The sequence below is a fragment of the Podarcis bocagei genome, assembly GCF_964188305.1.
Source record: "Podarcis bocagei genome assembly, chromosome: 1".
In the NCBI taxonomy this organism is placed as follows: domain Eukaryota; kingdom Metazoa; phylum Chordata; class Lepidosauria; order Squamata; family Lacertidae; genus Podarcis; species Podarcis bocagei.
In genome coordinates, this window is record NC_138125.1 from 78,862,292 (window position 1) to 78,876,342 (window position 14,051).

The 14,051-nt window shown below is 43.3% G+C and overlaps 1 protein-coding gene across 5 annotated transcripts in view; it reads right to left on the minus strand.

The window, feature by feature from the left end:
- Positions 1-14,051, minus strand: part of AP2A2 (adaptor related protein complex 2 subunit alpha 2) — a 58,345-nt gene that overhangs the window by 22,082 nt on the left and 22,212 nt on the right. For 3 of the 5 annotated variants that reach the window (XM_081202771.1, XM_081202773.1, XM_081202769.1), the window contains exons 3-8: positions 12,611-12,753; positions 10,841-11,034; positions 9,647-9,776; positions 5,721-5,822; positions 2,680-2,788; positions 2,049-2,196 (exon numbers count right to left, since the gene is read on the minus strand). In XM_081202771.1, coding sequence (XP_081058897.1) covers positions 2,049-2,196; positions 2,680-2,788; positions 5,721-5,822; positions 9,647-9,776; positions 10,841-11,034; positions 12,611-12,753 — 826 coding nt within the window. Of the gene's footprint in view, positions 1-2,048; positions 2,200-2,679; positions 2,789-5,720; positions 5,823-9,646; positions 9,777-10,840; positions 11,035-12,610; positions 12,754-14,051 lie in introns of all 5 variants that reach the window. The other 2 variants (XM_081202772.1, XM_081202770.1) reach the window with 1 other exon arrangement.

The following is a 14,051-nucleotide window of genomic DNA, read 5'->3' on the forward strand; positions in this document are numbered from 1 at the left end:
GGTACAGTTCTTATAATAGAGGGAAGGCATAGTGACCTCTCACATGGCTCCTGAAATGTGTAATTGATGCAACGATGTGGGAGGGGCCAAGAATACTGTGACTGGAAGAGAGCCATCCTGCATCGAGGGATTTCAGCCTTTGGTTGAAGTAGTAATTCAGCCCGTCTCGCATCGTATGTTACCTACAGCAGCATAGCAAGCAACCTCTACCCATTAACAGAGGAATAAAGTCAAACTATACAAGGAACAGTCTGCAAGGGGGAATAGGTTGCATAGTGCATACCATAGATTTTAGCCAAAAATATAAAACAAATGCTTGTAGCAGATTATAAAACAATGTTCTCAATTGTGCTATTCCAGTGGCATCAAGGAGGTTTAAGTAATATATATATATATATATATATATATATATATATATATATATATATATATATATATATATATATATATGCTTTCGTAGATTTTCACGGGTACAGGAATGCAGGTTTTGGTGTCTTCGGGTGTCTTCCCGTGTAAGAGTTGGGGTGTCTAGGCGACGTTTCGACGAGGTCTCACTCGTCATCTTCAGGCTGGTGCTTTCGGCTTCTTGTTACTGGAACAGAGCAGGATCTCAGTGTTTGAGTTCCTATAAATACTGTTGAGGGGGTGTGGTGTATAGCCTCCAACGTTCTGGGCAGAGAGGAAGTTTCCAGGTTAGTGTGCCTTTTCTTGCACCAGCCTGAAGATGACGAGTGAGACCTCGTCGAAACGTCGCCTAGACACCCCAACTCTTACACGGGAAGACACCCGAAGACACCAAAACCTGCATATATATATATATATATATATATATATATATATATATATATATATATATTCTTAGCCAATTTCAAAGATTTACATGCTCTCAAGTGAAGGAGACTAAAATGAAAAATAGCTATTATTTTTCTTTTTTCTTTTTAAAAAAGGTGTTTTTTCATTTTTAAAGGAGGTAAGACACAGTATGGTGCACACTTCATGTGGGACGGAAGGAATGCAACGTACATCACTGAATTCATCTTCAGATTGTCTGCTTGTTGTCACATCCATTGTACACACCTCCCCCAATGTCTGAACTTACAGCCGAAACATCTGCAGGGAGGGGGCCCATGTACATAGAACTGTATGCACAAAGGCTTTTACGGAATCTGGAACCCTTGACTCCCCTGACATCAGAGGAGCTGTGCAGACATTGGGGGGAGGGGGACACACCCAATGTCAGGGATTAGGCTACTTGGTGTAGCCCAACTCCTTATTCCCATGTTGTTCAACACAGGAGCAAAGGCAAGCCCAGGTAGGGCTAAAACAGGAGAGTGTGGGAGACTTGCGTGTGGAATCAGGTGCTTAATACATGGCAGGGCAGAGGGAGGATAGGAGGATAGTATCAAACACTACCCCTGAAAACTTCTCAAGTCAACCTTCACCTCCTTGGCACCCTCCAGATGCTTTGGGCTATAACTCATATTGGCTGGGGTTGATGGGAGTTGTAGGCCAAAACATCTGGAAGGCATCAGGTAAACAAAGCCAATAGAAGTCATTTTATCCCAGTAGAGCTCCAAAACTGGACAATTTGGATGGAGGATGGGATTATTCAGGGGGTGAAGTCTCTCCTTCCACCCCAATGTGCATGTACTACACAATCCACTGCTAGGAAATGCATGGGACATTGACTGGGTCCTGCCAGTATCCTGTTTAGTTGAGCCAAGCAACTCTCAGTCGTAAGTTTTTAAATGGTCTTAAGGTGAGGAAGGACTTCAGTAGTACATTTAGCAAGGTTACAAACTTACAACACATGGGTAATGCTAAAGTCCAGAACAAAAACTACTCCCATAATTGTTTTTCACTCAGGAGCTGCTCAGACATTTGCCAGAATGACCGTGGAAAAAGTACATACTGTACCCTCTTTCAGAGAACAGAAGAATACAAAATTAGTATATACTTTCTCAGAAACCACACATTTAGGACAATAGAACTGATGCTCACATCTCAAACTGTTACTGCCAGCCATGCATTATGAATGCCAAACTTACCTATCATGGTGGATAATTAAACTAATTGCCTCAAATAGCACTGCATTCTTCGCATTTGAATGCTGTACTTTCTTGGATTTTGGAGGCTCTTGAGCTTTGTTAAGAATAGTTTCCAGACACTCGGTGAGACGACCTCTTGCTGAAGGATCTTCTGGGAGAAATAGAACGGTTAGGCAAGATCACCAGGCAATTTTGACAGCCTTTACTATCAAACCATTAAATGCCCATTAGATGGCATTGTTTCTCCAGTTTCAGAAAGCTGCATATGGCACCAGCATTTTGGTTCTGCAAAGTTAGTTGTTTATCCTTCGATCATTACAGAATCACTGATATGAAAGAGCCAAGTACCGAAAATTAAACCAAAGACCACTACATGGGTTATTCAGTTATCAAGTTTGATTTGATTATGGTGTTGCCAGAACATTTGCTCATGGTTTCAACATAATTAGATAATTAGATTGAAACCATAGTTAGAAATACTGGGAATATTATGCCTGCAGCAGACTTAGCAGTGGGGTTCATTATTTGAACCCCTCTCTCTCTCTTTCTGCGAACAGGTGCTGTTTTAGTGCAAATGGCTTCTCTCCTGCGTAAGCAAAGTGTGAAAGCAGAGGGATTGCAATTACTTTACCTGGGGGTGGGTAGCACTGCAGTAGCCTTAGAAGCTTCACAGATAACCACGGCGCTGGGACAAAGTAATAGGTATAATCCTGAAGATCAGTCGATGCAGACGTCACAATCTGCAAGACAAGAACTGTTATTTCCCTGCGGCGCTTTGTCCAGCTTAATAGATAATGATAATAAGCCATAATAAAAAGATGCTGAACCTTAAAAAACGCAAGACAAGGCCCGTGAGGGAAAAGACTGAGTAAGGCAATGTGGAGGGCTTGTCAGGGAGCTCAAAGACAAGCAAGCAACCACTAGAGAAGAAACGTAGAGGGGGAAATATGCTAGAGATCGGCAAGATCATGAATATGTTGGAAGAAGATGGAAAGCCATAAGAAAGGCTCTGCTGGATTAGACCAAAGCTCCATCTTGTCTAGCATCCTGTTCTCTACGAGATTCCCATGGGCAGCTTGCAAGCAGAACATGAATGTATCACCAGTAGTTGCTAGTTAGTTACAGTGGTACCTCGCAAGACGAATGCCTCGCAAGACAAAAAACTCGCTAGACGAAAGGTTTTTCCGTTTTCAATTTGCCTCGCAAGACGAAATTTCCCTATGGGCTTGCTTCGCAAGACGAAAACGTCTCGCGGCTTTGTTTCCTTTGTCTAAAAACAAAGACATGTTTTGTTTATAAAGTTAATTTATTTTCCCTTCAATTTTTGAACTGCTCTTTACAGTATGTGTGACTTTAAAGAGCAGTTAATAAACTGTTGTTGTACCAAATTTGGCTTTGTTTTGACTTTTTTTGACCATAGGAACGCATTAATTGATTTTCAATGCATTCCTATGGGATTTCGTGCTTTGCAAGACGAAAAATTCGCTAGACGACAAAAATTGCAGAACGAATTAATTTCGTCTTGCGGGGCACCACTGTACATCATAACAACAACTAGTTCACATAATAGTAGAACAAAGGAACAATAGATTGGAATGAGCACACAAGTGCTACAATTCATCATTTGTATAAACTTCAAGTTCCTATTACAATAGCAATTTAACGGGAGTGGGGAGGAACCTGGCAGCACAAGAGAGATTATCAGTGATTGCCAGTCACTTGTCTGAGGACAGACCAACAACTCAAAGCAGGAAGTGAGAGACTGAAGCTGCAAGCTCTCCATTACAGCTCTGTGTGATCATATATGCCCTCAGCAAGCAACCCCAACAAATCTCTGTTGCAGGAGGCTGGGTTGACTCAGGAAGGCTGTTAATTTGTTCTTCTGAATGATGAATGGGCCAGGATGATGGGAGCATTTCCACAAGGGAAGACAACAGGAAATTTGACAGAGGCAGATACAGCTGGGCAGAAGTTCTGGGCGAGGAGGAATTTAGAACGATAACGTTTTTAGACAAGACAACAAGACAGATTTTCCCAAACTCAGCTGTATCAAACCAGTGTACGGTGCTTGAATATGCCTTTTGTACTTTCTGCTGAGGGACAGCAGATTCTCAATTACATCATGCTTTTCAAGGGAAGGGCAGATAAAAGACTGTGCTTGAGATCTGCAGGAGGGGCAGGAAGGATAGAAAAAATCTGGACAGAAAGCTTTAAAATACTCTATGTTAAATTAGGGGAAATGGGGAAAACAACTGATGTCCACACTGAATATCCATGAGATTGTGGTGGAAAGGAAGAGGAAAGGAAAGAAGATAACAGTCTGCAAGAGAAAGTGAGGACTGTTTAGATTAACAATAAGGCATAAGACTATTTTGCATGGCTTGCCAGACAGAACAACCCCCTCTCCTTTCCCGTAAGCTGTTCCGGGGTGTCTTGGAACAAGTTTAAATCCAGGGCTGGCCATAACATAAGGCAGCGCAAGGTAGCCACCTCAGCTGGCAGATGTTGGGTGGAGAGTGGAGAGTGGAAGCCAGAAATTAGATGACAACAATGTGTGGGCCACATGGCCATCCATGCATCCCCTAAGCTGTCCTGCTGTCCTCAGATGGGTGGCGGATGTTGCCCCATTGCTGGCATTCAATGGCCAGTTCCATTTACTTCTGTGTGCAGATTCTGGGATGGAAGGGTGAATGAGATCATCATCTAGTCCTTCACCTCAGGCAGCAAAATCTTTGGCTAGCCTGGCTGGGGTTCAAGTTTCCAAAGTAGCAAACCAATCATGCCACTAATCTCTAAGTGTCTACTGTCAAGAATCCATCCTGCATTGATTAGGCAGAATGCCTTGCGGAACAAGAGCTTGCTGCTTGCAAACAGGCCTCAGCAGGACCTGGCTCCCTGCAGGAATTAAGTACGATGTGCAGCAGAAAACTGGTCAACTATCATCTTAAGAACTGCTGCAATGGCAGCAGCCCTATCTTTGGCTACTGGCATCACAACCAGCAGCAACTCCTTTAAGTGTACAGTTGTGCAGGCATTATTGCTCAGGCATTATTGCTCAACCCAACCTGAGACAAAGCTACAGGTATATTTGCTGGGAAATATTTCTGTACTTATCTGGCCTTTGAAATTTCAGTTAGCTTTCCTTTTTAATAGATTACTTTGCAGATAATGTCATTGAGAGTGTTCAGTAGTGCACCAATGAATGGAATTGCCAAACTATATTACAAAAAAAAAAAAATGACTACAAGGCCTTGATCACAGATAGCATCATTTTCTTCCTGCTCTTGTAGCTACTGAAGTGGAACCCTGGTCTTCCAAACTTCTTGCAATTAAGGAGTGGCTTTGCCTGCAAAGCCTCAAAATATTATTTACAATTTAATTTCAGCTATACCTATACAAGCGTGTTTATCTGCCATCTCCTGCACAGCTAAGAATTTTTTTAAAAGTGATTGGATCAGCCCAACACAATCACTGTGCATGAGATATTGCACAGCAAATTACATCTCTTTGCCTTCAGCTACTCTGCCTGTCAAACTATCAGAACGGCTCTCATACCAACTGCACTTCAGCTTCCCATGAGGCTAAACCAGATGGTTAATCTAATCAGCCAGCTTAATTTAGTTTTAGCCTAGTTTCATTCCAGCACTTGCATCTAAACAATAAATTGCTTACCCTGCTGAGTCTGGAGACAGCCAGAGACACGGAGGTTTTAAATTCATCTGGATTCTTTTGTGCCAGAGTGGTGATCAAACTTGTAGCAGCAGTAACCACACCCTGGAGAAAAACAGGATTACAGCTCCCTGAAATCCGTTCCAATTACTAAGCACATGCATTGTATACCAAGAGCACCATTAAGTTTTGTTTATTATGCCACACATACTTTACACCACAGGGCTGTACTTTTTAACCAAAAGAGGGCAAATATCCAAGATGGTATAGCCTCCCCCACACCCCAAAATACCCCAGTTCTATTGCCATCCTCCCAGTTTCACTCCCATCATACTTGCTCCATGAGCCTAGAAGGCATTGTCTTAACTGCTGGAGGGAGTGCGAGCACCTCTATCAAAAAGAGAAATGTGTTGCTCTTCAATATAGTTAAGGTGGCAAACTGTGAGAGGATGGGCCCATTTCCCAGAGCCAAAGTCCCCAACATCAAGCCCATCCACAGGTCTCTCAGTTTCCAGATATATTATTAGAGCCAAATTGCCTATTAAGCTGGATGCACAGGATCTCCCACAGTTTGCTCTTTTCCAAGCACCAATAACGCCACAGGGGAAGTAGATCACAAGATCAGAGCTAGTCTTTGTACCGTATGACCAAAAAAAAAAAGGTTTTCCCCCTACAGAAAAAGTAGCAGCTTGGAGTGGGATTTAGACCAGAATGGGAGAAGTTACCTTCCCCCAGCCTGCCATCATGTCATGATCTCAATCTAATTTCCCCCAAAGCTGCAAAGAGAGAAAGAAAAAGAAAAAGAAAAAGAAAAGAAAGAAAAGAAAGCTGTGGGAGAGGCTGTTCATAGACTGTCCACATCATGCCTTGTTTGGCCCTTAGGCATCTACTGGCAGCAAAAAGCTTTCTACTCTTCTCCTGCTTCAAAAATGATTCAATCCTTTATTTGGCTCAAAACAGACAAACTGTATTAAGATGTTTTATTAATGTAATTTATATAAAAAAACTGGGATATGACTTCTGACAAGTATTTTGTGTTTTTCTTAGTATGGCCTGATCCATTTTTCCCCCCAGTCACCTGGCTACTCTTACCCAGCTTTCCCTTATTTCCATTTTAGGATTTAAGAGGTATGGAATGGTAAGTATCTTCCCTGCATATCTTGTTTCTGTATACCAGGGGTTGCCAACCAATTAAAAGTCCATGGGCACATTTGCATTTGGGGGTGTCTTGGACACCATCTCTTCTTGTCACTTCTCCCCCTTTCTTTGGATTAGCCCCCACTGCTCCCAACAGGAAAGGAAAGAAAGTGCATGCACACACACAATTTGATGTGGGAGGAGAATTCATCGGAACCTTGAAAAGTTCATAGAACTAGAAAAGGGAAGTGGGAAAGTGTGTCGTTCTTCCAGCTTCCTCCTTCATCTCTAGGTACTTTGCCAAGGGAGGAAAAAGGTGACCGCCTTCACCACCAAGGCAGCAGTGAGAAGGTGCTCAGAAGCTTCATGGGCACCAGGGAAAAGACCTCAAAGACCACCCACTAGCGCCATATTGGCAACCCATAAAGGTAAAGGTACCCCTGCCCGTACGGGCCAGTCGTGTCCGACTCTGGGGTTGCACGCCCATCTCGCTTAAGAGGCCGGGGGCCAGCGCTGTCCGAAGACACTTCCGGGTCACGTGGCCAGCATGACGAAGCTGCTCTGGCGAGCCAGCACCAGCACAGCACACGGAAATGCCGTTTACCTTCCCGCTAGTAAGCGGTCCCTATTTATCTACTTGCACCCGGGGGTGCTTTCGAACTGCTAGGTTGGCAGGAGCTGGGACCGAGCAACGGGAGCGCACCCCGCCGCGGGGATTCGAACTGCCGACCATGCGATCGGCAAGTCCTAGGCGCTGAGGTTTTACCCACAGCACCACCCGCGTTCCTTTGGCAACCCATACTGTATACTATTTATTAGGATTGGGTAATATTGCAGGAGGGGGCAGGGAGAAAGAGACTCTGAAATGACCAACTAATTTAAAAAATATATACATATTGATTCATGCAATAGTTCTCTGGATTATATCATTGTCTATTTTTCCAGTAAAATTGTTTTTTAAAAGCAGATGTGTATCTTCCGTAGCCTGCAATAATGGGCTAAAATATGGCAAACTACAATCTCAGGATCCCAATATCCTGTTATAAAAGGCTATGCAGTCCCTGCCACCTTCTGCAAGTGGCCTGTACATGACCTTGCCCTATATTGGGGCAATGCATTCAAATATTAACCAAATCCACTGCAGACTTTAAAAAAAAAAAGTCAAGAGAGAAAGAAAATAACTCATTCCCTTTTGCAAAGATACAATGCAAACAATTAGGAAAGACCCTTTCTTGGTCGGCCGCTGGTCTGGCACACAGAAAACTGTATTTTGATTTGTGCTGAAATCCCCAATCAGTCCCTAGATTGTGTGACTAGTGATAAGTCACCCTCGTACCAAGAGTAAAACTAGCTGGTTGTTTACTTCACAGGATCTTGGACAAGTGAGTTTGCAAAGCACTCTGTACATTAGGAGCACAGGCACAGGTGCAACTTATCTGTGGACTGTAACCTGCATGCATATTACCAGAAACATCACTGAATGCACTGCAGTGTCTTTTCAAAAGCTTGTTCGTTTTACTAGGCAGGATCCTGAATACCTTAAGGATCATTCCTTTGCCACACGGAATCTGGTACATGAGTTTGTGGCAGACCTGGACAGGAATGGGCAGCAAGCCTAGCCAGTATATGACACTGCCTGAAGCCACTTCCTGCCCTTTCCCAGGCAATAACAGGGATGAAGTATGCTCATCTGAGCCTGGCTGGGTTCAGAAGGCCAGGCATAATCCTTTCAATCCCTGAACTTCTTTCTGCAAGTGCTCAAAATCCAAGCTTTCAGGAAAGGAAGTCCTGCAGCATTTTTTTCCTAATGCCATTGCAAGCTCATGGTGCTGCTTCCCTCCATTAGTTTACTTGTGGGCAGGAAAAACACAATGGGAGGACTTCCAACGTCATACAGTACTAAGATTATTGTTCCAGATTGATTCCCAGTGTTCCAGAATGACCCCTTCTCTCGCCATTCCTCTGTGCACTGTTTCAGGGGCTCTTCCACACACCCCCAAGCCAATCTGGAGGGGGCATATGGGGTAAGGTTACCAGATTTTTTCCAATGAATCCGGGGCACTTTTCAACTTCAATGGATTTTGTATGGGGACTGATTTGTAAATCCGGGGACTGTCCCCAGGAAATGGGGATGTCTGGTAACCTTAATATGGGCGAGAAGAGCAGGGGAAAGTCCTATTGCATAAGCAGAAGTCTTTATGCAGGGCCTCTGCTGACAGGACACATTAATTGAACCTTGCCCACTGTGTAAGCCAGGTAACCAGCAAGGCTTGAACTCCCCACATCCACATCTTCTAATCTCACACCACAGGTATATTTTCATGTCTCCATAAGAAGTTCCACTACTTCCTATGGGGAAGGAAATGGATGCTTCCAGAGTGAAAAGAGGATAGGGGGCTGAAAGCCAATCCCCATGTTACCCACAAGGACTAGCTTCTGGGCCCTCCCCCAATATGAGTCTGATGGTTCCTTTGAGACCAAGAAAAAAGAGCTCCCCAGATAGGCCCTCATACTATCTCAACACAACTTATTCAAGTTTGGATTTTTAAAAAGAAGAATTTGGCAAATTCCAAGTTATTGAGAAGCGAACTTTTGAAAGCTCACTCATCTCTAGTCCGGAAGCAACTTGACCCCAAAGCATTAGTGTAGCACATCTCACCGTTAGGAGTTGACCAATGGCAAACTTGCCAAATATTTGCTTCCATGGTTCTACATAATTAAATTCTGAATCCAGACAATCAAATATTCACACTTTCAAGAGAAAAAGATCTAGTCTAGTCAAGTGATCTTACCAGATGCTGGTCGTTGAGAAGGTGCACAACTCTGGAGGTCCAGTCTCCCATAGGAACCAGGTCAGGAGAAGTCCTGTATAATCTTAGCAAGCACAGGGCTGCACTCTGCTTCACACTGTCCATGGTGTCTCTGCAACAGAAAACCAAAGCTGGTCAAGGGGTTCTCAAACACCCAAAATTCTTCAGTGGCAGCTCCTAGAAGACAGCAAGGCTGGACCATTTCCCTATATACAAGCTCGTACCCATCCACATTCAAAGTTGCACACACTGCAAGCAGTAACATGAGCACCAAAAGTACATGGGAGTACTGCCATCATGTCAGCTTCGAAAAAAGGCCACAGATGCAACGAAGTACACATAACTTTCCAGTTCATGAAACTGGCATGCTGTTTCTGTCAGCAGGAACATTTGTATATGGAGGAAACATGGGAAGGCCACTGATTGTGGATTTGTGTTCTTTAACCTATGAAGCTGCATATGTTTATACCACATGAGTCTAATGAATGAGATGCCATATGTAACCTATTTTTGCAGTACAACAGATTATTAAGAATCTATATTTTCCAAGATTAGGCTTTGTATTGCAAGCTTTGTATTGTATGAATATAATCTCTGTAGATAAATACATTTTGGCTTCTTCACGCCAAAGAAACATTCATTTGGAAACATCCAGGTTAAGAAAACACCCCACAACACTTGAAAGGTGTATATATATATACCTGTGAATACAGGATAAGGGTGCAGGAAATGGATGTGATGCCAGCACTTAAGCAAGCACTCTCACTTTTCAAAAGGGCTGATGTCCCTGAGGAATTGCAGTTGTTTAGCCGTCCAGTTGTTTAAATTTGTATCCACAGAAGAATTCTCAGCCATCATACCATTTTATAAAACAAATTAATATAAAAAGTTGGTTAAAACAGATACACATTTCAAATCCATGTGACACCAAAAGCGGTGAGCCAATTAGCAATAAAGCAATACCACACAAAGGCAGGGGGCCAAACCAAAAAGAGCTTTCAGGAACAAATGAGTCTTCTCTCGTTCCAGAGTGGAATAGGATCTCCTACGGATTTCCTTTAGGAGGCTGTTACTCCACATTCAGTCAGCAAACGTTTAGATACTTGACTGCATCCCGAGCTTCACTTTAATTGCCTTCTTTCTGTCAAGCCCCTGAAATTCCCACGGAGCACCTACCCAGCTACAAGTACTTTTGGAATTTCTCCAGCAAATGCTTCCGCCATCTCTCTGCTGCCCACATTGGCGATGCAGTGCAGAGCGAGTCCCATGAAAGTGGGGTTGCGGCTGGCCAAGTCGTTCTTGATTGCGTTATTGATCAGGCGGATCAGCTCGCTGTTTGAATTCACAAGCACGGAGATGAACAAATAGCCCTGGAATTAAGAGAAGAATTAGTAGTGGGCAGCCGGGGAAATGCTTAGTAGGCAACATTGCTTTATAACAAATGGCTCCTGTGCCATTTATGAGGCAGGTCAGGGTTGGCCTAGGCTGCATTCAGCCTTGGCCAACCCTCTGGGTACTGCATGCCAGGGGTTGAGGTGGCCCTCCATGCTCTTGCATATACACCTACAGGGCATGCACATGTACAGGGTCACAGCCCCTGATACTGAATGAGGAGGGAATGCTCTCTCTCCCTTCTCGGTCAAATGATCAGCTGACCATGGAAACCTGGGATAGGAGAATCTGCATCCCCAACAGGCCTCTAGGATGGAGAGAGATGCTTAAACCACTCCACCCACCCCAGCACCAGATATGCTTCCCCACTCCCATTTTTGCTGCTACCACCAAAAAACAATGGGTATTTAGGATGCAGGGGCAGATGAATTTGCTTTGGGAGAAGGATCAAGACCCTGCACTCGGTGCTGGCCATTCCTGATTGTGAATTATTCAGGCTTCTCAAGAATAATGGTTTAAGGACCTCACCTAAAAGCCAGATATGTCACAATGCGGCCAGCTTTCACTCCAAGTATGTACAAATAAAAGCCAAATGTAGATTAATTTGACAGGTGGGGATCCTGCTTAGATGTATGCATATGAAAACACAGCATTTAAAAGTCATAATGGATGAGATCCAGACAGTTCTGGAAAGAGGAAAATTTATGTGTGCAGGGGGATTTCTCTGTAGTGTACATCTCTAGTGCATAACTAGAGAAATAAGGAAGTCTAGCTGCTTTATTTGTCACTTATAGTTCACCTTAATCAGCCTCTGCTTGATTATTTTTTTTAAAGAGGGGAAAGGGAGATGGGCCCCTAGTATGCATCTCTCTTTCAAACCAGATGCTTATAGGACAATCTGGCTGCAACTCTGAAACAGCCATATATATTTTTAACCATGTACTGTATTAGAAATATTTTCTCTTATGTTTGAATACCAAGAGATTCCTATTTTCTAATTTAATTAAAGAAATGATTAATGTTGTCTATTATCCCAATCCATAATAATAATAATAATAATAATAATAATAATAATAATAATAATTTATTTAGTCCCCACCTCTGGTTTTATACATTCTGCATCAGCGTCTGCTTGAAAGTTCTACTGTGCTACACCCGTTACAGATATTTTGCTGATGCACCCCTACATGCCTAGATGCCAAATGTGAAATAAATTTCAAGCACTGACAGCTGCCACTTGTGTTCCTTGTGTGCCTGCTGACTGTAATGCATCCTTGAATTCTGACAATGCCTCTTACTTGCCTAGATGGAGGGCAGGGAAGAGAGTACACATGTACAGAGACTTGCCCACTGCACAAAGGTGTAATTCACATTAGTAGGTCTACCCACTGTTGCCTCTGGCCCTGCTCAACACCAGCATGTGGCCTTCAGAAGGTTGCCCAGAAGGAAACATGGCCCTCAGGGTGAAAAATGTCCCCACCCTTGACCCCCAATATTATATGGGAAGTGGGTAGTCTATATCTCAACGCTATGCACGGATGGGACATGACTTACTATTTGCTTCTCTGTGTATTTGTTCGAACTCAGGAGATTCACAGCCTCCATGTGGCCAAAATCAATATCATGCCCCAGGAGGAAGATGAAAAGCAGCTTGCAGACGTACTTTTTCTTACTGTAGCCATCAAGGGCTTTATCACCTAGTGAGCAATTAAAGAGAAAATAAAAAGCCGTAAGCAAAAAAAGCTGTATGCCAATGCCTGGAGCTTACTGCATTTTCCATGCCAACTGGCAGAGGTGCCTCAGGGTCTCAGATACGAGTCTCTCTCAGTCTCTGGCTTCTCCAGGTAGAGCTGAACCTGTGACCTTCGAACATACCAAACATGTGCTCTGCCACTGAGGTACAGTCCCTCTCCCACTTTTCAAAAGTGGTTATCCATTCAAGGTTTCCCATCCTCAGAAAAGTGCACCCGAACAATATTACTATTACTATTTCTGCATGTCACCCTGAGCCCCACGGAGATGTCATCACCACACTTTTAAGCTAGGTATTGCAGCACTGTGGAAAAAGGAGTATGCAAGCTGAACCGACACCTAAATCAGATTATTAGGCAACAACAGCTGCTGGTGTCTTGTACTTGTGGTTGTGGTTGTCTGCTTAATAGGAAGCAACCAGAGGGCTAGAATAAGCCAGACCGGAAAATGCATGTGTGAATCCACCTCCAAAACAGGTGGGAAATCAGTATGTCCCATTAGGCAACCTGTGAAACACAAGAGCTAAGGATACTGGCAGCAACAATGCCAGACATCAGCCATGTAGCTCTCCTTACCTTGGGAATATAGCTTCAGATACAGTGCAAATTTCTAACAAGCAAAACTGTTACGCAAGAACAGGGTCAGAAATTCAGCTGTGGAGAAATGGGGACACGTTTGCCTCTCGGCAATTTTTCTTCTTCACGAAGAGACATACAAGAGATTGTTGGCTGCATGTACAGAGCATCCTTCTGGTTACATAGCTAATATAACTGGTGAAGTAGTACAGACATGTCGGGGGATGCCTTATGTCCAGCATATCTTTGCTTAGTCTAAATATATATATATCCCCCACCCCCACATAGGCAAGTTCAACTGCCTCAGTCTCTAGACTACAGCACAGCTACTACTTTCAAGTCAAGAAATTAGACAGGGTGAAATTGCCTCTACTAATGCAAAATAACACATTTTTTAAAAGATAGGCATTAGTGATCCTTGTTTTGGCATCTTGCTTGTACAGTAAAAAGGCAAACCACGTACAAAGACTACACATATCCATGCTTTTGATTAAAGCACATTTTCCTCCAGAACCTCCAGAATTATGTTTTGTGACTCAACACAGCGAGTTTCAGAAGTGGACATGAGAGAAAGATAAAGTGGCTAGATAGAGGCAATGTTTCCGGTTGCTTTAAAATCAGTACAAGAGAAACAGGAAGAAAGAGAATGCAAGTCAGCATTGTCAGAC